This window comes from Procambarus clarkii, chromosome 82 (assembly GCF_040958095.1).
Source record: "Procambarus clarkii isolate CNS0578487 chromosome 82, FALCON_Pclarkii_2.0, whole genome shotgun sequence".
Taxonomy (NCBI): Eukaryota; Metazoa; Arthropoda; class Malacostraca; order Decapoda; family Cambaridae; genus Procambarus; species Procambarus clarkii.
In genome coordinates, this window is record NC_091231.1 from 2,201,238 (window position 1) to 2,226,093 (window position 24,856).

At 39.4% G+C, this 24,856-nt stretch overlaps 1 protein-coding gene across 4 annotated transcripts; it reads left to right on the plus strand.

Moving 5' to 3' along the window:
• Positions 1–4,402: 4,402 nt before the first annotated feature.
• Positions 4,403–24,605, plus strand: LOC123764286 (tectonic-like complex member MKS1). 4 transcript variants are annotated; one of them, XM_069315800.1, is made up of 15 exons: positions 4,435–4,509; positions 4,713–4,836; positions 6,130–6,232; positions 6,955–7,134; positions 8,241–8,391; positions 10,513–10,592; positions 11,756–11,896; positions 13,306–13,416; positions 14,362–14,470; positions 16,161–16,332; positions 17,586–17,714; positions 19,549–19,647; positions 22,149–22,318; positions 23,099–23,195; positions 24,425–24,605. In XM_069315800.1, the coding sequence occupies exons 3-15, from the start codon at positions 6,165–6,167 to the stop codon at positions 24,538–24,540; spliced, it is 1,623 nt and encodes a 540-aa protein (XP_069171901.1). In that variant the 5' UTR covers positions 4,435–4,509; positions 4,713–4,836; positions 6,130–6,164; the 3' UTR covers positions 24,541–24,605. The 4 variants fall into 4 exon arrangements, with proteins under 4 accessions (XP_045607822.2, XP_069171901.1, XP_069171903.1 ...); XM_045751866.2 differs by lacking the exon at positions 4,713–4,836 and having other exon boundaries at positions 4,403–4,509; XM_069315802.1 differs by lacking the exon at positions 17,586–17,714.
• The last annotated feature ends 251 nt before the right edge of the window (positions 24,606–24,856 follow it).

The window sequence follows — 24,856 nt, forward strand, 5'->3', positions numbered from 1 at the left end:
TACATTTACCACCCCATTTTTGGAGGACGGGATGATCTGTAATCCTTTACACCACCGCCCACGGGATGGGTATGGGGTGCATAATAAAGAAAGAAATTGAATTGTACTCTAATAAACCCAATGTACCTTCTTGTATAAAAGTAATTAATAAATAAAATTAGTCTATGTATCAGCATAAATAAATATATAAAATCCATTTTATAATAATAAAGTCGCTAATTAGTTCACATGTATTTATTTTATGTATTGAAATTGAAAGCAGAAATGTCTTAAATATAAAATAGACATTTTATTAAAAATGTCTTAAATATAAAATAGGTGTTTTATTAAGTACTTATTTGCCAGTTGGAATATCTACTGAACGTATTCCAGGCTGCTTAACTTGTAAACATGCCAGTGACCCCAGTGCAATGTTGTCAGATTGGGCTACAAATAGCGAATTGGGCTACTTTTGAGAGCCCCGCGCTCCCAAATTTTTAATTTCGCTGCTTGCTACTTTTTGGGCTAATTTAAAAACAAGATGTGCTAATTTGGGCCATTAATGTTAAGAATGTACGATTGCGAGTTACATGAAAGCAACTAAGCTATAAATAATGGTAATTAACAATAATTGTAAATATCAATTAATACTAAATAATATTATTTAATAAATTAGTCCCAATTCAATGCAGAGTTTTCTTCCAAGCACAGAAACTTGTAAATATAAATACAAGATAATAGATAGATCGATAAATAGACAACTTTCAAATATTGCACAAAGAAATGGCGAGAGGAAAAAACTAGACAGTATACATTACATTTGAAATTAATAATGGATGAATGGTAATAAATTGGTGTATGTTTGTACGCTATACCAGACAAAGTCCATTTAATGGCAGAATTTAGCCATTTTGTGTAAAAACTTTTATATCTCATATTATTAATTATTACAGTAATCGAAAAAAAGTCATAGTTTGTATATAGAAGACATGAAACAGAGAGCCATGAGCTAGAGCGATGTGTTGAGTCCATAAGGAGGCCGAGCTTCCAGAAATACCTTCCTGTGATTGGCTGTTGCGGGGAATACCAACACTCTTTTATGAATAAAATTTAAACTAAGAAATAGGCCCTTGTGCACAACAACAAGGTTGTTCTGAAAAAGAACAACAATTTCTGTTTTGCACCTGACAGAAATCTCCATCTAACTGAATAATTTACTCGAATAAGAGGGCAGAGCAGTGTATCATTATTTGTGTGAGGCAACCCCCCCTGATGACGTCACAAGTTAGGTAGCCAGCCCATGTTTCTGTAACACTCGTTACATCCTGCAGTATTTAATTATCACTATATTAATACTTTTAAATACTTAACATTTCACTTTTTAGGTAGATTAAAGTTGAAACAGAATGTCATAAGCAAGATGGTGTGCTGAATAAAGATGATTTATTAAGTTTAATGGAGCCTTTAGCTGATCCCTTCCTGTGATTGGCTGTTGTGTGAATGTCAACAAAGAATATCTACCAATGATATGCCATTTATTATGCACCCCATACCATTTGTGGGCGGAGCTTGGAACCTCCTACCCGAGCACAACAACCCACCTTATGGGTTGCTGTTTGGCTATTTATAGTGCGTTGGAAAAAAACGAGATGGCGTTAGTTGTATTTTGCAGGGTAATTTGTTATAAGTGTAATTTGATGTCAACAGATGGCGTAAGCTGTATCTTATGGCCACTATTGACCAGCCAGTTGATAGTGTTCTCTTCTGCCGACAGATGGCATCAGCTGTGTTATTATTATTTTAATAATATTATTACATTAATAATAATAATGTATTTTTAATAATGTAATAATAGTAATGTAATAATAATAATTAATAATAATGTATTATTATTACTTTAAACACTGATCTATACGTCAGGTAGCTTATAATAAGATTTTATACCATGCTGGTATTAGGTAACTAGAATTCTGCAGTTACTTTTTATTATCTACTGTTGAGGATATGTAAGACAAATGTAAGGTTTTGAGGCTAAGTAACGAAGATAGTTACAAGATACGAGCCAGATGGTGTTGAGATTGCAAAAGGGATTATGATAAGAACTTAAGACAATTCTATAATCAATGTTCCAGCGATGTGTCAATATTTCATTCAAAATGATCTGCTACCAGAAATTTTAGCCAAATATCCCCAGTTTGCTAACTGTAGGTAGTAACTAAGTGATTGTAACCTATCCACCGCTGCCCACTGGCATGGGGGGGGGGGCGGTGTGCAGGACAAACATATAAATTGTGACACTAGCTCTCCACATATGTTCAGTTGCTTAATTTAGAACTTGTACTTGAGGCCAATCTCGAACCCATTGTTGATGTGACGACTTATATTGAATTTTGTAACTAGCTCATCAAGATTGTAACTTGCTTAGCTAAATGAATTGTGGAGTTCAGTCCCTGAGCCCATTATGTGCCTCTGTAACCCTTTCCATCACCGCCCACAAGATGGGTATAGGGTGCATAATAAATAAACTAAACTAAACTAACTTAAGCCAAAAAATCAATGCATAAATGTTCGCAAATATGAGACTGGGATTTATTTCTCGAAAAGTTAGCAATAAAATACGCTTCTAGTTCTTTATTTTTAAAGAATCACGCTCAGGAGTCAAATTTCCGACACTTCAGATATTTTGAAAACTACAGGGGGGTTTGGGGAAAATATGACCCATGGCCGTTTTCAGTAATTGGCATATTTTCGGTGTAAAAAGTCGTAATTTGAAAATGAAAATAGGTGCAGAGAGTCAGAAATCGGCTCAAAATTCACAGCCAGAAGTCAAATTTCGGACATTTCAGATATTTTGAAAACTGCAGGGGGGTTTGGGCAAAATATGACCCATCGCCGTTTTCAGTAATTGGCATATTTTCGGTATAAAAAGTCGTAATTTGAAAATGAAAATAGGTGCAGAGTCAGAATTCGGCTCAAAAATCACGCTCAGGAGTCAAATTTCCGACACTTCAGATATTTTTAAAACTGCAGGGGGGTTTGGGCAAAATATGACCCATTGCCGTTTTCAGTAATTGGCATATTTTCGGTGTAAAAAGTCGTAATTTGAAAATGAAAATAGGTGCAGAGAGTCGGAATTCGGCTCAAAAACCACGCTCAGGAGTCAAATTTCGGACATTTCAGATATTTTGAAAACTGCAGGGGGGTTTGGGCAAAATATGACCCATCGCCGTTTTCAGTAATTGGCATATTTTCGGTGTAAAAAATCGTAATTTGAAAATGAAAATAGGTGTAGAGAGTCATAATTCCGCTCAAAAATCACGCTCAGGAGTCAAATTTCGGACATTTCAGATATTTTGAAAACTGCAGGGGGGTTTGGGCAAAATATGACCCATCGCCGTTTTCAGTAATTGGCATATTTTCGGTGTAAAAAGTAGTAATTTGAAAATGAAAATACGTGCAGAGAGTCAGAATTCGGCTCAAAAATCACAATCAGGAGTCAAATTTCCGACATTTCAGATATTTTGAAAACTGCAGGGGGGTTTGGGCAAAATATGACCCATCCCCGTTTTCAGTAATTGGCATATTTTCGGTATAAAAAGTCGTAATTTGAAAATGAAAATAGGTGCAGCGAGTCAAAATTCGGCTCAAAAATCACGCTAAGGAGTCAAATTTAGGACATTTCAGATATTTTGAAAACTGCAGGGGGGTTTGGGCAAAATATGACCCATTGCCGTTTTCAGTAATTGGCATATTTTCGGTACAAAAAGTCGTAATATGAAAATGAAAATAGGTGCAGAGAGTCAGAATTCGGCTCAAAAATCACGCTCAGGGGTCAAATTTCCGACACTTCAGATATTTTGAAAACTGCAGGGCGGTTTGGGCAAAATATGACCCCTCGCTGTTTTCAGTAATTGGCATATTTTCGGTGTAAAAAGTCGTAATTTGAAAATGAAAATAGGTGAAGAGAGTCAGAATTCCGCTCAAAAATCACGCTCAGGAGTCAAATTTCCGACATTTCAGATATTTTGAAAACTGCAGGGGGGTTTGGGCAAAATATGACCCATCGCCGTTTTCAGTAATTGGCATATTTTCGGTATGAAAAGTCGTTATTTGAAAATGAAAATAGATGCAGAGAGTCAGAATTCGGCTGAAAAATCACGCTCAGGAGTCAAATTTCGGACATTTCAGATATTTTGAAAACTGCAGGGGGGTTTGGGCAAAATATGACCCATTGCCGTTTTCAGTAATTGGCATATTTTTGGTATAAAAAGTCGTAATTTGAAAATGAAAATAGGTGCAGAGTCAGAACCGTCCCACCGTCCCAGCGTTTCTGTCTTTCTTCTGACTAATAAATAATTTTGGTTTAATCAGTTATCAAGATGTTTTCAACAATATTCTTTCAGCGTTCGTCTTTTCCAACTTGGGCGACCCTTTTGGAAGCGCCATACTTGGGTTAACCCATCCTATAGTTGGGTCTGTTTCCAACTGGGGTTCGAATATAAACAAGACTACCTTGTGTGTCGGACGCAAGTAAGGGACTCCTACATACTTTCTCGTAAAATTTGAGTTTACAATATAAATTTATGGGGACTAGTACACTGGTGATGTTACATGTGTTAATTATTTTTAAGTAACGACAGTTCATAAGAGGAGATACGGCAGACATAAACAATTACAGACCAATATTAAATCTACCCATATCATAAATATTTGAAACATTTATTTACAAACAGCTCTACTCCTACCTCGTAAAATTCAACATACTAAGTCCCTGCCAGTTTGGCTTCTGCTCCCAGAAGAGTACCAATGATGCAATTGTTAGTCTGCTGGATATAATCTACTCAGCCCTTGACAAAGGTGAGTTTCCTATTGGACTCTTCATTGACTCGAGAAAGGCTTTTGATACTGTTAACCATAAATACCTCTTAATTAAACTCCACCATTATGGAGTCTGAGGCCTTGCCCTGAACTATATCCGATCATATCTTAGTGATAGACACCAATATGTAGCCATCAGTGATATAACCTCTCCTACTTTACACTAACCGTAGGGGTGCCACAGGACAGCATCCTGGGACCTCTCCTATTTCTTATATACATCAATGATCTTCCTAATGTCTCTAACATTCTTAAACCTGTATTATTTGCTGACGATACTGCCCTCATCTACTCAGACCCCAACCCACACACATTAATTTAGTAATTAATGTTGTGACTAATGAATTAAAAAAGTCCAATTATGGATGTCAACCAACAAACTCACACTAAGCATAGAAGATACCAACTACATTCATTTGGAAGCAAATCAACAAATGCAATTCAGCTTCAGATATTGGAGGTATTTTTTTAATTTCACTTTCTTTCTCTTTGATGGTTTTCGTTGGTTTCCGACCAGGTGGCTTTGTCTTTTCTCTCTTGGCTTTTTCTAGATTAGCATCTCATGCCTAATACTGTCGATTCTTATCGCTTGGCGTTGGCAGAGCTGCTCCAGCTTGCATTCTGGGTGGAAGTTGCTTCCGCTCTGTTCCGCAAGCTTTTGCTCGTGCATTTTTTTCCCTCCTGCCTGCACATGCACCGCTTGAGCCTTCGTTGTCTTCTTAAGACCGTGTTCTTTCTTTTTTTTCTTCTCCTTGCTTTGTTGTGGCCCCTTTGGTTAAGGATTGCTTTCGGAAGGCCTTGTTTTTGTTGGCTATGGCCTCTGGGGGTCATGATGGGGAGCTTCATACTCTGTTCCCATGCCAGGGGTTCTGTGCAGATGGTCCAGGTGGTCGTTTTGTTCATTTGCAGCCATTTGGTCAGTGTTTCCATTTCCCATTTTCATGATTGGTGGTTGTGCATGCAGTGGGTTGTCATATTTTAACATGAGAAAGAAAGGTTGCAGCTTGGACAACATTCTGGGTTCACTCTTTAGTCATGCTGTAGGTCATCCAGCTTGAACCTAATGAATAATTGCTACCTCCTTAGGTGAGCTTGTTGTGTCATGTGGAGCAACACAATGACCTCAGAAAAGGCTCTCATATTTTTAATTTTTGCCTTAACACAGTAAATATACTTTCTAAAATATTTTGGTGAATGAAGTAAATCACTGTGTGTATTGTGTAGCACAATAAACTATGAGATGAAACTTTAGTTTGTCTCTTTGGTTTTCAGAACTTTTGTAGAAATGGTGTAAGCCACCTGATGACATGGAACCATCAAGAGATCAGTGTGCATATTACTACACCAAGGACCAAATTAATAATCTTCAGATCAGGTACAGTCAGTTTTGAATGCACAGTGTTTAAGAGGACATGGATGTCTTAAGTCATTTGTAAGGCAGGAGTGAATATATATGTATATACATTCACGTGAATGTAATAAATATATATATATATATATATATATATATATATATATATATATATATATATATATATATATATATATATATATATATTTATTATTATTATTATTATTATTATTATTATTATTATTAGTATTAGTATTAGTATTAGTATTAGTATTAGTATTAGTATTATTATTATTAGTATTAGTATTATTATTATTATGACAATTCAGAAAGATTACCTTGGGCTTTACATTTGGTCTTATTAAATATAGTGTGAAGGTATATATAAGGATAGTATATACAAGCTTTTGTGAAACCCTGCTGGTGTAGTAGTGCTTGTTTATCCATGATATATAAAGTTCTGCAAAGTGCTTCTCATGTATTGACCATTACTGCTTAAACAGATGCAGCAGGGCAGCACTAGACCTGAAGGCACATTGTCACAACTTTTAAACACTCACAAGGCTTATACTGGTACCTCACCAATTATCATGGAAGGCCTTTTTTCTAGAATATTTTCACTACCATTCGCCAAAATTTTGTTTACCGATGGATCAAAGTCTGCCTTCTATTTAGAAAGCATCTGTCGACACATCATATGTAAGACATATTATACTCGAGCTTATTTATGTATGACATTTTTATAGGGTGTGTCTGCAGCAACTGACAGGGACACAACTAGTCGATGTGTCTCCAAGAGTGGTGGAGGATACGTCAGGGGTCAGGGAGGCAGAGATAGCCCTGGCTGCTTTGTCCATCCCTTCTAATGATGCCACAGTTTCTCACACTCACCAACAGGTCATCAAATGGCAACAGAAACTCTTGAGGTATTTTATTCTTATTCTATATTTGCTTATTGTCAACCTTGAAATAGGAATTTACTAGATGTGATTATAATTACAATACTACTACTCTTATCATTTTACACATTAAAAAGGTTTTCATGGATTCTAGTAGTGTTCCCATTACTCCTTAAATATGTGCCAACTTCCAAAATGTGTGCTTAAGCAGTCCCCCATGGCGTAGTGGTAAAATGCTTGCCTGACGTTTCGCGAGTGCTTTGTCCTGGGTTCGTATCCTGGCTGGGGAGGAGTTTCTGGGTGTCAATTCTTAACTGTAGCCTCTGTTTACCCAACAGTAAAATGGGTACCTGGTTGTTAAACGATTTGATGGGTCGTATTCCGGGGAATATCACGATTGAAGACTTGCCTGAAACACTTTGCGTGCTAGTGGCTGTGCAAGAATGTAAGAACTAATGTATATAAAAGAGATATTGTCTTATGTGGGACTTTATCAAATAATTTGCCCTCGATTTCTTAAGCCCTTCCCTTCTGAAGCTTTGTAAGACCTTCTTCCACATCCATCCTTCTGATTCATCATTGGTGCCCACCCTCAATGGGGTGTTTTACAGAACCTTGTAATACTATCATGGCTAAATAATACCAGTTATATATATATTTTGACATTATTAGGTGATGCTGTGGTCACAAGCTGAACAGCAGTGTTGTGAGCTCATGCTGTGTGTGCCAACCTTGGTTGCTCACTCAGTGCTAAGGCTCTCACACCCGGGAATGTTGCCCACGATTTTTGTTTATAATGGCGTCTGTTTACAAGAGCCCTGAGGAAGCTGATGTGAACCCCATGTAGTCGCGGGAGTTTTGAATCATACACTAAAAATATAAGATCCCGGAGGCGCGTTGCGCACCCCCCATCGAGCGCGTGCAGGTGTGTTGCGCACCCCCGTCGAGCGCCTGCAGACGCGTTGTGCAGTTTAGTGGTTAAAGCATAACTACACAGTTTCAGCTAAGCAAGTTGTCTTGGAGTACATCGGTGAAGAAATGAAAGTTGATTGTACAGTAATACAGTAATTATACTTCCATTCCCTTTTTTATGTTTTATATTTTTATTTCTATTAAGAAATTTCCTTTCACAGTGCATTTGAAACAGTGGAATACAGCCGAACTTTGTATGCAAATGATAAGAAATACAAGATGCTGTATGAACAAGCCATGAAGTTAAAGAAGAAGAAGCAAGGGAAGCAGCGTATTTTTACATACATTCACCAAAATAAGTTTCATTATCAGGTAAAGAATCATGAATAAGATTTTTTCTAAACTTTTTGAGTGCTCTGTGATGACAATAACCTCTGTCCTTGTGCCTAGAAAAATATTTCTAAATCGTGTAATATTTTCCAAAGTACTCTTGACTTTCAAAAGAAATGTATGGACCCTGTAAATTCTGCCATATGTTGGCAATAGGATAAAATGTCACTGTGTAGTAAGTGCCAAAAATATGCAATTATGTGTCCTCAAATATAAGGAAGAAGGGTGCCACCTCTAGTTGGAATGAGGACCCATAGTCTTGGAGAAAAGAGCATCTGGTGTTATTTCTAAGCATATATAAAGGATTTTACCAGATTTTAACAGTTTGTACATGTTAGTGTTTGCAGATGAATCAAAATTAACCCTTGTGTTGCTAAGGGCTATTTGGCCATTGTCACCCACAGGTGCATATAAAAAAAAAAAAAAAAAAAAAATTCTCCTAAACCTGTTAATTTGTGTTCCCTGATCACAGGAAAAATAATAAAAAATCGTAAATGGCATATTTTGCCCGCTATAGGGCGGGGAAGTCTGGCAAAAAAGAGGCGCTGGCTCAGCATGCATACGAGGCAGTCTGTTCAGCCCCAGCTGTCAGGCAGGAGTGGCCACAAAGTGATAATTACCTAATTATTTCAATGTCTGATTGATTTTTCTTCATTTTTTTGCTGTAATATTATTCAATAGTGTGCAGTGTGATATATTTATATACTGTAATAAAATGTGTGAATCATCGCTCTACTCAAAATTATGGTGTGCATATTATTGATTCAATTATTGTGTTCATAAAACAATAAACAAATACTTTGTCGGTTATTACACTATACACACAGGTTATATACAGTACTGCATATGTATCTGCATGTTTTGTTCACCATAACGAACCACTAACTTGACATTGCAAGTCAAAAAGCAATGAGGTGTGGCCACCACATCTGCCAGTCAGCCTCTCACTGCCACTCCCTCAGTGACTCCTCACTCGCCCACATCCTCCTCCCACCATACTGCTCTTGCTTTTATTCACTATATACAGACGTTATAAAATAAGTATCTACATGTTCTGTTCACCATTACTGTTCAACTAAGCTGGTATAGTGCCCAAAGAGCATAGTGGCCACCCCTACCCAGCATGATATATCATGCAGATGTTGCCACCTCCCTCACCAAACTGGCTTTTCCCCACACTCCTTTTGCTGTTGTTACACTATATATACACATTATATATAAGTATCTAACTCACTAACTTGTCAAATGTTTCTGGGTCTAGTCAGGCCAGTGTTGCATTGGGTTGGCAGTTGCAGCCAGTTGTCTCGACTTTGTGTTGAGAAGCGAGGCCCGACCGCCTCCCGGGTAAGTCTCTCTTGTTTTGTCTTTGGGTAAGTAGCTAAAGGGAACCGAAGGGGCTCCCCCCCAGAAAACCAGCATTGAAAGTAATGAAATGCCAGTTTCTGGGAGGGACCCAGAGGCTTCCGGCATCCCTCCCTTCCTCTGGTCGGCATTTTTTTTTTTTTTTTTTTTTTTTTTTTTTTTTGTGGTTTTTTACTCCAGCCTCGGAACTGCAGGGTGGATAGCCAATGCGGGGATGTGGGGCTTCCCCTGTCCCCCTATCCTGGGAGGGCAGGTTGTGTACAGTGGTGTGGTGATGGCATTCTTGTTTGCTCATTTTCATTTGGGGAGTTTTGTCTACTAATTCAGCTTTCAGTAGCAATCTTTTAACCAGAATAAGTATTTGTTTTGGGGTACTTACCTTTCTGGGTGCCTGACCCGGTTGATGGCAGACATAGAATGCTTCCAACCACATGGGGGTTTCTACAGGCCATTGCTTCTTGTGCCTCTCTGAGGGGACCAGGTTCTGACTTGTGGTCCTCGGTAGGCTTAGAACTCCATGCACATTGACTGATGCCTGGGTCTGATACATTCATATCAGCCCGGTTAGCTCTGGGGAGCCTTTGGGTCTCACCCAGAAACTGGCATTTCATTACATTCAACACTTGTTTTTTATTGATAAGTAAACATTGTAGAAAATTTTGTACTCATACAGTTCCTATTATGTATGTACGTGTTTAAAATGCAAAATCATAGACTTATCAAAACCGTTTTATACGACAGGTCCAGGATGCCGTTTCCACTTCAAAAAGACAGGACCAAGAGTGCTGGCTGAGACAAAGAAAAACTACCACAAGCATAAAGTAAGCAGACTGTACGTGTACATTTTGTCTAATATAAATACTGTATATCATTCCAAAACATTTACCTATCTATTAGCTTGTTTGCATTGAATGTCACTTAAGTTACACAAGGGAGAAATCCGAATGGATGCTCATGCTAGTAACTGTCTTGATAGTGTTGTGAAGAAGATATCAACCCACATGGCAGTAGACATTGTTTATTAGGCTCCACAAAAGAATGAATTAACATGAATATGAGAAACTAATTTGTACAAGTCATATTGAGCTGTGTATGTGTTGTTGAAACATTTATCATGGCCAGATAAAGGGACATGTATGACAGTTATCAAAATGATTACATTAGCACGATGGCATTCATGGTGCTGTATGCATCACCAGACTGTACACTGTGAGGTGGACTTTACCATCACCATTGGGGCAGTGGTTGATATTATGAGTCAGTGTTAGAGAAGCTTGGTTCAAGAGAATATATCCAGCTTTTATATAATTACTCTATATGCAGAATGTACTAGTTGTGTGAATCACTATTATTCTTATTTATTCATTATACATTTACACAGTAATGTATACAGATAGGCAGATTGTTACACAAACATAAGCAGGATGAAAGCTAAGAATATTTCAAAGTTGAATACTTCAGTGAGATGAGCAGGTATGACATTTTTAACATAAATTAGAATAAATCATGGTTTAAGGATATTTTAGAATACAAAACTGTCTATAATACAAAGCATCTGTTGTATACTTATTAATCTTTCTTTGTATATAGAGCTCAAGAAGCTTTATTGAATGTCACAAGCATCACTTGTGGTAGCATAATAACCTGTCGGAAATTCCAACATCAATTACTACTAACCATAATTATTTAGTTAATCATATAAAGAAATTTGTGTTTTGTAGCAGCTCTTAGAAAAGTGACCTCTTGCCATGTCATCTGATTTCTATTTATCCATAAAACTCATCTAAAACAATTTAAAATTACCAGTCTATGAACCAGAATACTGTAGATAAAACAGTGTTTCCCAATACTGGACATAGTTATATAGAGCCTCTTATCACTAAGAATCTACAAGACATTTAATGAAATAATGACCTTTTTATCATCTGTTTACACTAAATGTATTAAAAAAAATTTGCAATAATTCTTAAAATTGTTCCTACAGGAAAGGTAAAAAAGACAACAATACTGATGAAAATGAAGGAATTGAAGAAGTAAATAGGAAGAGATCCAAGAACCAAGAGCTTACACAGTCACCTCAGCAGCAGTACTTTTACATCATGGCTGATCTTGCTCCTCCTGACAGGTTAAATTACTTAAATGTTACAGTGTTACTTATTAAAAATGTCATTCATCCATTCATTATATAAAGCATCACAGATAAACAAGCACTACCACATACCAAGAGTCGAGCAGTTTCCCCCCAGCCTTGTTCCTTATCATATCATGTGCATTATTCACATTTCACATTCTCGCCACCTTCTTGGCCTTCCTTTCCACCTACCCTAAAGCTAACTTGTGCTTCATACACTTAACCAGTCTACTACCTGTTGTTTACCTGTCAATGATTTCGAGGATTAACGTCTCCCGAGGCCCAGTCTGACCAGGCCTCCTGGTTGGTGGTCTGATGATCCAGGCTGTTGCGCACCCCCAATCCAGCGCCTGCAGGCGCGTTGCGCAGTTCAGTGGTTAACGTTTTTCATGACATTTTGAAACTTAAGGAGAATTTCCTGCCGTCCTAACCTACCAGAGGACCCTCAACTTACTGTTTTGGAAAAAAATCCTAAATTTATTTTCAAATTTTTTCATTTTCAAATAACGTCCATTTTCGGCCATATGGGTAAACAGCCAAATTCAGACGTAATTTGTAAGAGGACAGGTTGTCACATCATGCCATCATGCCACAATTATGCACAAGACTTGGCACTGTCACACCTTCCTATCCGTTGTCGTGCTGCATTTAATCCTATCTTGAAGTTTATAACCCAGGCTTTTATTGCACCAGCCACTTTCCTCCCCTGACTGACACTACAGTACTATCAATTTTGATTGCACAAATATTTCTCTATTGATTTTATCATCAATCAGTATTTACATACATACCATATGTGCATACTGAGTGACCACTTCCATAACTTCACCATTCATGTTTATTTCACATACTGAATTTCCTTCTTTCTCCATATAATAGTTACCATAACTTCATCCATACTGTATTAACTTTTAATGATCTTCTCACACACACCTCAACAAAATTGTAAAATAATCTATTTTGATTTCTTTCACTTTCTGCAAAAAGATGTGCATCATCTGCATACATCATTTTTGACACTGTTCTCCAATTACTCATATTAGGTCTATACACAGTTTATACACTAGATTTACAACTCTAACATTCTTACCTTGACCTCATGTTTATTCAGTACTGTATTACAATTAACCAGGTTGATATCACACAACCCTGGCATGCACCTACATTAATATCAAATCAATCATTATACCATTAACTCTCTTTACATGCACTACTTTCTACATATAAAATTTTCACAACATTTAGCAAAACCTTCATGTTCATCACTCTCCAAAAACCTCTATTACCTTTGGTCATGAAAACTCCAGTAAAATAGTGTGCTGTGCTTACAAAAATTAAGTGTGCATAATATGCTTAATAAACTTCTTTGCATGGTGATTTAGAACATTATTTTTATTGGGCAGCTTGGGAGAGAGTAGGTCCCACGAAGTTGTGCTGTGTACGCTCCGTTATGATGCACAAGGCCAACTAATGGTGTCTCCTGACTTCACCAAGCCTACTTCGAAAGCTTACAGGTAAGAAGTGTAAGTAGTCAAAATATCATATATGTTTTTAGAATGTGCTTACATGTGAGAAAGCTTCAGTTTGTGAGATACCTACCTGCTGTTGGTTCTGGGGATCACCGTCCCCATGGCCCGGCTCTGACCGCTTACGAACACAGTTCTATAGTTGAATGTCAGTTACGGCTGTACACTGCAGGTCAATACACACTCAGCATATAAAAGAAAAGTAAACAGGTTCAGAGTTATAAAAGAAATTACAGGTGTAGTGCTTTTCTGTGGGGTGCTTCTACAGCTCCCTGGAGCCGTAGGGAGCATGTGATACATCGGGCTAACATGTGATACATTAGACCAGGGCTTTACTCAATGGAGTTCAGTCTACTGGGGACCACAAGCTAGAACCTGGCCCCCTCAGAGAAGCATAGGGAGCAATAGCCCTGGAAAACCCCCCATGTGGTTGTGGGTTTTCCTTATCTGCCATCGACCAGGGTTAGGCACCCAGAAAGGTAGGCATAACAAAACAAACCCCACATGGTAAGAAACTAAAACAAAAAACTGAACAGAGGTAGAAACTCCCTATAATTCCAAGGAAACAAGCAAACATCACAATTTACTGCTGCGCCGATTGTCTGCACAGCCCTCCCCGCCCTCCTTCTTTGTGGTAGGATCTTCTAGGTTTTGGGATGATCTCTGAACACAAGTTACCTCAAACTGTAGAAAGAGCCAGATTGTGATCCTGGGTCCCAGTAGGCTTCAAATCGGTCTTAAAGGCCTGGTGTAATTTCCATTGCTATAGTCTATAGAGCGTCCCACCAAGTTGGGCCACTCAATAGTGGTCCAACTTATTACATTGGTTTACTTGTACTTGGCTTTACTTAATGTCACAATAGTTTTCAATTATTACTTGGTTTACTTAGTGTCTCAATATTAATGGAACTGTCATCATCCTTTTATTTACAGACTAGAAAGTTTTGGATCTGATAATGCCCTGTATGAATATACTATTGAAAATATATCTTTGTGTCATTCTGCTGAGGAGAAACATCATGAAGATCAGTTGGTAAAGCAAGTAAGTTACATTGAAATTATAAATGTTGTAAATTGTATGAAATCATATTCAGTGTTGTATGTGCTGTATTTCTGGTGCCCCCCTCAGTGGCTTCCCATAGTTTCTTCACTTGTATTACAGGGCTAAACCCAACAAACCAAGAGCCAGACTCTTGACCTCCACACTGTCTGAGCTCTTACAGAAGGACACTCTGGTAGTGTGGAAGGACACGAGAGCTCTGGCAGTGTGGAAGGACATGAGAGCTCTGGCAGTGTGGAAGGACACGAGAGCTCTGGTAGTGTGGAAGGACACGAGAGCTCTGGCAGTGTAGAAGGTCACGAGAGCTCTGGCAGTGTGGAAGGTCACGAGAGCTCTGGCAGTGTGGAAGGACACGAGAGCTCTGCTAGTGTGGAAGGACACGAGAGCTCTGGCAGTGTAGAAGGTCACGAGAGCTCTGGCAGTGTGGAAGGTCACGAGAGCTCTGGCAGTGTGGAAGGACACGAGAGCTCTGGTAGTGTGGAAGGTCACGAGAGCTCTGGCAGTGTGGAAGGACACGAGAGCTCTGGTAGTGTGGAAGGTCACGAGAGCTCTGGCAGTGTAGAAGGACACGAGAGCTCTGGTAGTGTGGAAGGACACGAGAGCTCTGGCAGTGTGGAAGGACACGAGAGCTCTGGCAGTGTAGAAGGACACGAGAGCTCTGGCAGTGTGGAAGGACACGAGAGCTCTGGCAGTGTGGAAGGTCACGAGAGCTCTGGTAGTGTGGAAGGACACGAGAGCTCTGGCAGTGTGGAAGGACACGAGAGCTCTGGTAGTGTGGAAGGACACGAGAGCTCTGGCAGTGTGGAAGGTCACGAGAGCTCTGGTAGTGTGGAAGGACACGAGAGCTCTGGTAAGGACACGAGAGCTCTGGCAGTGTGGAAGGTCACGAGAGCTCTGGTAGTGTGGAAGGACACGAGAGCTCTGGCAGTGTGGAAGGACACGAGAGCTCTGGTAGTGTGGAAGGACACGAGAGCTCTGGCAGTGTGGAAGGTCACGAGAGCTCTGGTAGTGTGGAAGGACACGAGAGCTCTGGCAGTGTGGAAGGACACGAGAGCTCTGGCAGTGTAGAAGGACACGAGAGCTCTGGCAGTGTGGAAGGACACGAGAGCTCTGGTAGTGTGGAAGGACACGAGAGCTCTGGCAGTGTGGAAGGACACGAGAGCTCTGGCAGTGTAGAAGGACACGAGAGCTCTGGTAGTGTGGAAGGACACGAGAGCTCTGGTAGTGTGGAAGGACACGAGAGCTCTGGCAGTGTGGAAGGACACGAGAGCTCTGGTAGTGTGGAAGGACACGAGAGCTCTGGTAGTGTGGAAGGACACGAGAGCTCTGGTAGTGTGGAAGGACACGAGAGCTCTGGTAGTGTGGAAGGACACGAGAGCTCTGGTAGTGTGGAAGGACACGAGAGCTCTGGCAGTGTGGAAGGACACGAGAGCTCTTGCAGTGTAGAAGGACATCTTTATCATAATTTTTTAAAGCTTTTTCACATAATTTGTGTTTTGTGTGTAGTGTATTTTGTCCTGTTCCACATTCCATAACATGGCATTTATTCACATTAAATTCCATTTACCAAATGGTGCTCCAAGCACTTATTTTGTCTAGTAATGTAGAATGTGAGAACTCTGGCATTTAAATTTTTGTTATTAACCATCACTTGGTGCTTCCTTATCATTAGATCACTGAACAACGATTGGAGGAAATAGAACAGATGGTTGGGTTGGAGTGGGATACACAGCAACTTGAGGTGGGAGAGCTGCATCTACTGGTTGTTGGAGAGATTATGCGTGCTCTCCACTTTTCTGAAGCGTTTTCCCTCTATATTCATTTTGTTTTACATCTTCCCCCAGGTAATATTTGTTTTAATTATATCTAATTTTCTATATTAATATTCTCAATTAATAGTTAATTGATAAGGTTACTTATCAATTAATTAATTACTAAATAATTAATTGTTGTTAATTAGGTTAACAATAATTACTGAATATTTGTAAATTAGTTTGGTTAATATTATCTGGCTTTGTTAATTGAATCTGTTGAGCATCGTATCAGAGGGGGGCACAATATATGATTGTTAATATAAGGTATGCAGCACAGTATACTGTACTGAATTACATAGTTGCTATAAGGAATGGGTATCTTCAGACACCTTACTGATACTTGCCTACGGTCTGTAGAGGGGCCAGCTCTTCAGTCTGTGGTGGGGCCAGCTTTTCAGACTGTGGCGGGGCCGGCTCTTCAGTCTGTGATGGGGCCAGCTCTTCAGACTGTGGCGGGGCCAGCTCTTCAGACTGTGGCAGGGCCGGCTCTTCAGACTGTGGCAGAGATCAGACCTCCAGTCTGTGGCAGGGGTCAGACCTCCAGTTGGTGGTAGGGGCTCCCCACAGAAAACCAGCGTTGAAAGTAATGAAATGCCATTTTCTGGGTGAGCCCTGGAGACTCCCTGGAAACCCTTCCTCCCTCCGGTCGGCAGTTTTTCACATTGTTTGATGCTTAGTTTCCGAACTGGAGTGCTAGGTAGCCAGCGCGGGGAGGTGAAGGGCTGAGCAGACGAGCGGCGCGGCGGTGGAGTGTGACGTTTGATTGTTTACTAGTTTCCTTGGGATTGGAGAGAGTTCTGCCTCTCTTTTTGGTTTTTAGTTGTAATTTTCTTACTATGTGGGGTTTTTGTTATGCCTACCTTTCTGGGTGCCTGACCCCTGGTCGATGACAGATCAGGAAAACCCCAACGACATGAGGGAGGTTTTCAAGGGCCATTGCTATCTGAAACCTCTCTGAGGGGGGCCAGGTTTTGGCTCGTGGTCCCCGGTAGACTGAACTCCATAGACCGATCTGTGGTCTAATATATCACTCATTAGCCCGATAACTCCAGGGGAGCCTCCGGGGCTCACCCAGCAAATGGGGTTTCATTACATTCAACGCTGGTTTTATTTATTTTCAAACTCGTTTGGTGTTTGGCATAACCTTATAAGGTACTGCAACTCAAAAGAAAAACTGTGTTATCAAAGATTCTACCAGATCATTAGCAGGAAATTATTAGCTATAATTCTTATTGCTTCACAACATTCAGAATAAAGAAATTAATGCCTGTGTTAAATTTCAGGTTGGCATGCCAATTCAGGTACAGAATGTGAAGGGTTTACTCCCTTATGTAGTGTTGGGTGTGTGGGCGGGGTCCATTCTGCTCACTATTCCACCCCATTCTCTTTTGATGTTACTCGCTCCAAGTCAGGTAAGATTACCAGCCTGTCCTCATAAACAAATGCCAAAGTCCATTCCATGCATCCGCCAAGTCCCCTGTTTATGAATGAAAAACAGTTTACATACGACTCACAACTGACGACAGTCCAAATACTTCTGGAACTAAGTACTTTGCTGATGACTTTTGTTCAAACTACAATGCTGTAAATGCTTCATCCACGCACTACAAATACAAATAATCGGCAACAGAACCTAAACACCTAACCTAACCAGTGCCTAAATATGCACAATATGCTAATATATAATAATATTAATTTATGTTGACCAAACCACACATTAGAAAGTGAAGGGACGACGACGTTTCGGTTCGTCCTGGACCATTCTCAAGTCGATTGTGTGGGCGGAGTCCATTCTGCTCACTATTGCACCCCAATCGACTTGAGAATAGTCCAGGACAGACCGAAACGTCGTCGTCCCTTCACTTTCTAATGTGTGGTTTGGTCAACTTATTTCAGCCATGTTATTGTGACTCCTCATCTAAATATTAATTTATATTTGAGACAAGTTCTGTTATGAATTAACAGAATGTTAAAATTGATGAATGCGTGTTTGGGGTCGACTGCTGGATAGAATTGACTTGGTCTGAGGAATGGTTGAGATTACATTTTAGTTAATTTTTCTTAATTTAGTGTTAACATACCAAAGTGTATCAGAAAACACTGTTATGTTACAGGATTGTTGAGATAATGGGGGATACTTTTCAGCAAACATAAGCATTAGAGATGCATTGACTATTGGATTCACACAAATTGGGACTTAGTGTCATCATGCTATTTTACACTTCCTTGGTGAGCTATAAAGGTAGCATGGGTTTTAACTATACACAAAATCCTGGCACTTAAACACTTCATAAATATAGACCACGTGTCACAGAAATTTTAGTTTATGAATCAAAATAATAAAACACCACCTACATGCAGGGTTCTATAAACAAACTTAGTTTAAGACTGCCTATCCCTAACTTATACAGAGAAGGAGCATCGTTTTAGTACGTCTTGAGATACAATGCACTTATCATTATTGTAGGAGACCGCTGCACACCACACAAGTGATGAATGCCTTCTTGCTGCTGCTGCAAACCAAGTGAACAAGACAACTAGCACATTTGTATCCAACCGCCCGGTTCCAATAATGTTTCATTCACATTTGTGTCTCCCAATAGTTCACTTATATGCCCTATAAAGTTCCAGGCTGTTCATCAATATTTAACACTTGTTTCTATATATTTTCCAGCATTGAATATACTTTTTGAACATGTATTTTCTTTGCTGTTTACACTCTTTTTAGGGATGACGCTTTCCTGCTATGACAATGTCCTGCGCATGTGCAGAACTGACTATTGTACTGGTGGGGATTCCAAATGCAAGAGTTCCAAACTGTTTTTCAACATTTAACACTGCAGTTTATATGTCTCTCACCTGGGTTATACACTTCACAAGGGTCTTTCTTACAATTCAATGCTGTTTTTTTTTTTTTTTGGTCATTAATCACCAAAATTGTCATGGGAATGCAGAATAGACACAGTGAAGAGTTGAGATACCATATAGACACAATCAGAGAATACCAGCATAAAATATGGTCTTTCTTGACATCTCGTATGGGGTCATATAGGAACTTGTCAAAGGAAATTAAGTGTTCTACTCAGTAAGGTGCTTTTCATATTCACCCAATGGCTTATTCTTTTATTGGTCAAGTTAGCCAGGCTTAGTTTACAAAAAATAAAAGAATTTTGTCACACCAGACTTATAGACACAGGAAATATAAAACACCATTCTACCTCATCACTAATTTAATTTCCTTTGCAGGTCAAGGTTGGCCCATACTTTTACTTGCTGCATTTTCAGTAGATTGGTTGGGTCAAGACCGGGATGAGGGTTATGCCGCATTTCGCTTGTCTACTACAGGTAAAACTTTTCAGTGCATGTGCATGTGTTTTGTGTAATTACCTTAGTGAAGCTACAAGATAAGAGCTATGCTTGTGGTGTTCCTCTGTATTGTGTATAATCTTTGTTATATGACATTTTGAAACTGCTGATGGTTTTGGCATCCACCACTTAAATTATTCTAGCAGTTTACTGTTCTGTTCACAAAAGAGAATTTTTGTATGTGTTCTGTGGGGGAGCCCCGTCGGCTCCCTGGAGCTATTGGACTGATATTAGCTAATATTTATACAGGGCTTCATTCATATGGAGTTGTCATGCTTACCAGGGACCACTAGCCAGGACATAGTCCCCTCAGAGAGGCAAAGAGAGCAATGGCCTATGAAACTCACATGTATGAAAGTACAGTACTGTATTCATGTCTGCCATCGACCGGGGTTGAGCACCCAGGAAAATAGGAGCTTCAAAACAAACCTCTTCTGGTAGACATATTGGAACCTGAGACCAAACAGAGGCCTTGGGTCAGCGGTTGCAGTCAGTTGTCTTGTCTTCGTTATGAACTGTGCAGTGCAGCCATCTCCAGGGTGAGTCCCTCTTATTCTTTCTTTTAGAGTAGGAACCGATGGGGCTTCCCCACAGAAAACCAGCATTGAATGTAATGAAACACTATTATCTGGGTAGAGCCCCAGAGGCTCCCTGCATCCCCTTGGTCGGCTGTTTTTATTTTCATTTTTCAGCCTCCAAACTGGTTGGCGCGAACGAGAGGCGTGCGGTATGATGACATGTTGCTGGTTCGCTTGTTTTTCTTTGGGAGAGTTTCTCGCTTCTGTTCCATCTCAGATTGCAATATTTCTACCAGGAGTCTGTTTTGGAGCACCTAACTTTCTAGGTGCTCAACCCCGGTTGAGGCAGACATGAATACTTTCATCCATGTGAGTTTCATAGGCCATTGCATCCTTCGTTTCTCTAAGGGAATCATGTTCTGGCTAGTGGTCCCTGGTAGGCATGACAACTCCTTATGACTGAAGCCTTGTACTAATACAGTATTAGCTAATATCAGTCCAATAGCTTCAGGGGAGCCTCTGGGGCTCTACCCAGAAATAGCATTTCATTACATTTAATGCTGGTTTCTTCGACACTTGTCTCCTTAGCAAGAATTTATGGCCCTCTTTTTTTTTTTTCATTATCTCCTCATTTTGTAGCTCATGTTTCTCGGTTTCAGAAGTAATTTACAGTAGTATCATTTTTTAGCACCCTGTATAGTTTATAAGGTGTGTGTCTTGAGATATGAGCACCATACAACTGCTACATATTCCAATTTTGGTTTTACAAATGCATGAACAATTTCTTTAGCACTTCTCCATCGACATGTTTATAAGTAAGTAATTTTTGAAAGAAGGCACCAATCTGGGAAGACTTATGTAGCACTGTCCCACATATATAACAGCGGTTCTGATGTTTACAAGCATAGATTGCTCCATTCACTTATTTTGTCCAAGTCATCTTGATGGATATGACAGTCATTAGTCTTCTTTCTCCTAGTAATTTATCTGCAAACATGCTCATATAATTCTGTATCTTCTCTGGTAGATCATTTATATAAACAATGTACATTACTTGGGCTAGTACTGAACCTTGTTGTAGTACTGAACCTTGATGTAGTACTGAACCTTGATGTAGTACTGAACCTTGATATAGTACTGAACCTTCAGCTAGTACTGAACCTTCAGCTAGTACTGAACCTTCAGCTAGTACTGAACCTTGTAGTACTGAACCATCAGCTAGTACTGAACAAATTTTCTCCAGTCCCTCTAATTACTGCCCTGTCACTATTTTTCAGCCATGTCAGAAGTCTGCCTGTCACCCCCTCCAGCATGATGTAGCTTCTAGAACGTTCTCTTGTATGCGACTTTTGTCAAAAGACTTTTTAAGGTCTAGACAGATGCAGTTAATCCAACCATCTATTTCTTGAAAAGATTCATGGAAAAAATTAATAGATTTTGTACACATGATTTTCCTGTTAATAAGTCAGTATGGCTTTCTATGTACAGTACAATAATTTCTTCCCAGGTTCCCTTCCCATTTGCTTTGAATTATTTTTTCTAGTGATTTGACTACCATGCTTTTTATTGTACAGGTCTATAATTTAGTCTTTTTTTGTTACCACTTTTGCAGATTGGAACCGTTTACCTTTTTCCATAAACAGTATCTGCTAGGTTCCCTATATGTAAGGATGTCTGAAAGATAATTTGTAGCAGAGTGCTAAGCTCTGGTGCACATTTCTTCAGAACCCAAGGTGAGACTCCATCTGGCCCAACTACATTGCCTGCCTAATTTTTTGAACAGTTTTTCTACCTGCTCTCTTGTCACATCTAGTTGCTTTGTTATGCTCAATATTACTATCATATAGCCCCACTGCTGATTAACTCCCCCCCTCACCCTGGCCAAACTTGTCTATTGAAAACCCTGGCAAGTTTTGTTCTAATATACATGTTGTATATCTAGCCAGCTTATTTTTGTTACAGAAAATGTTGCCAATGATTGCTGCAGAGAAGACATGGTTAGCAAGGTACATTCTGTGGCTACCTGGCGTCCCGCACAACTGTCTCCATTATCACTAATGCGAAGGTTCTTCATTGGAGGTTGTCAACTTATGGCAGACCCTTCATATCTTGCTGTTGGGAGCAATACTGAGGCATGTAGGAGCAGGCTATTTTATAGCAACTTTTAATGGAAAGTTTATAATTAATAAGTTTTCCTTACTGAATCTGTATTATAGCAGATTCTGCTACAGGTATTATTTTATATTATATATAGCAGAATCTGCATTATATTATAGGGGCCTGACAGTTAGTGGACAGTGCTTGGGATTCATAATCCTAAGGTTCCGGGTTTGATCCCCAGTGGAAGCAGAAACAAATGGCTCCTGTTCACCTAGCAGTAAATAGGTACCTGGGAGTTAGACAGCTGGTACGGGCTGCTTCCTGGGGGTGTGTAACAAAAAGGAGGCCTGGTCGAGGACTGGGCTGCAGGGACGCTAAGCCCCAAAATCATCTCAAGATAACCTCAAGATAGCTATAACTTCATTTTTTCTATATACTAAGACATTATTTTAAGATAAGCTATACTAACTTTAAAAATTCACCAAGATACTCTTTAAAAAAATTAAACAAATAATATAATATATTTTACATAAAACTTAACAGTTTATTAATGAAACCAGTGTTTAAAATTGTGGCAGCATTCCAAAGATAATTAATAAAATCAATTACATGTAGCCACTGAATGATTATGAAACAACATACTGTACTATACAATACACATTATCTTAGTTTAGGAGAAAAAACAATTAAGTCTTCCAAAAAAGATCTAGTGTGTTGGCTGAGGCTTGATTTAATCTAAGTTAAGCTCAGAACTGCTGCACACACACCAATAAAGGGAAATACATTACATTCAATTCTTGATCTTTTTTCAGATGAAACGTGTAAGTCGTCTAGGTTTCAGTACCCTGAGCAGTGGAATTCTAGAACTGAGAACCAATACAGTGATACAAGGAGACTTGTCTGAGACAGGTACAGTATTATGTGTATTTGTTATTGTTCCAGTAACCCAGTGAACCCCTAAATTGTCATGTAATGAATTATGATGTCTGGAATATATCTCCATGTGGGTTATTCATATAATGACCCTGTATAATGCCAATTTATTTAGTGCTCCCATTTCTAGGAACGTATCTTTCATGCTAAACATAGTATGCTTGTGTCACTTGATAGCAGGGACATTTGAGGTACTAGTGCCAGGAGGAAATTTTTAAATGTTGTACTGCTCAACTTAGGACACTCTTCCTATGACAGCTGTATCTTGTGGGAGAAAAAACTTGAATGTAACAACACACACATTTCTGGGTGAGCCCCAGTAGCTTCCTAATGATACTGTATTTGATAATGCCAACTACTACGTACCATTAGTCACAAAGTTCTACTTTAGTTACTGGGGACCCCGAGCCAGAACCTGGCTCGGGGTCAAATATGCCAGGCTGGCCAACATAAGAACGACATTCAGAAACTTGTGTAAAGAATCATTCAGAACTTTGTATACCACATATATCAGGCCAATCCTGGAGTATGCAGCCCCAGCATGGAGTCCATATCTAGTCAAGGATAAGACCAAACTGGAAAAGGTTCAAAGGTTTGCTACCAGACTAGTACCCGAGCTGAGAGGTATGAGCTACGAGGAGAGGATACAGGAATTAAACCTTACTTCGCTGGAAGACAGAAGAGTTAAGGGGGACATGATCACCAGGTAGATAGAGACAGGCTATTTAACACAAGGGGCACAAGTGGAAACTGAGTGCCCAAATGAGCCACAGAGATATTAGAAAGAACTTTTTTAGTGTCAGAGTGGTTGACAAATGGAATGCATTAGGAAGTGATGTGGTGGAGGCTGACTCCATACACAGTTTCAAGTGTAGATATGATAGAGCCCAGTAGGCTCAGGAATCTGTACACCTGTTGATTGACGGTTGAGAGGCGGGACCAAAGAGCCAAAGCTCAACCCCTGCAAGCACAATTAGGTGAGTACACACACACCAAGGGGTGGTGGTGTTCTGAAGTGGGTATAGGTCATTTCAGGTGCACCAGTTGTGTAAATTATTGTAGACTCTACCCATCTTAGGAGATAGGTATCCAACTGTGTTGACAAATTGCACATTTTTCACCTTTATCTACTGTTAAATCATTTTAATTTAAAATCATTTGATAGTGAAGCCCTATAATGAATGAAAATTCTTTTCAAACTTCAGATTTCACTTCACAAATGGAGAATCAATCTGGCTGGCAGCTGTCTACCGTAGCTGTAATCGATGCTTTTAATAAGTCAAGGCAAAAACTTAGAGCAGCTAAACAAGGCCTTTTGTGAAGTCGAGACAAAATGTAATTTACTACTGCATGGTTAGATCTATTTAAGAATAAAATAATGATCAAAAATTTGTTTTAATTAAAAAAATTATAATACCAATTACACTAAAATCAACTGGCACTGTGTATTAAACAATAGCTTGATTAGAGGACACTGTGCCCAGCCATAAAATTATCAAAAGAATTACAGTTGAGTTTGTACACGTGCCGATGGCAGTCACAGAATGATGAGTGTAGTTATCAAAGCTGCAAAGCCTTGATCATCAAGAACTGTCTTACAAACATTCTGTAGACTACCGTCATTCAAAGAATGTTTG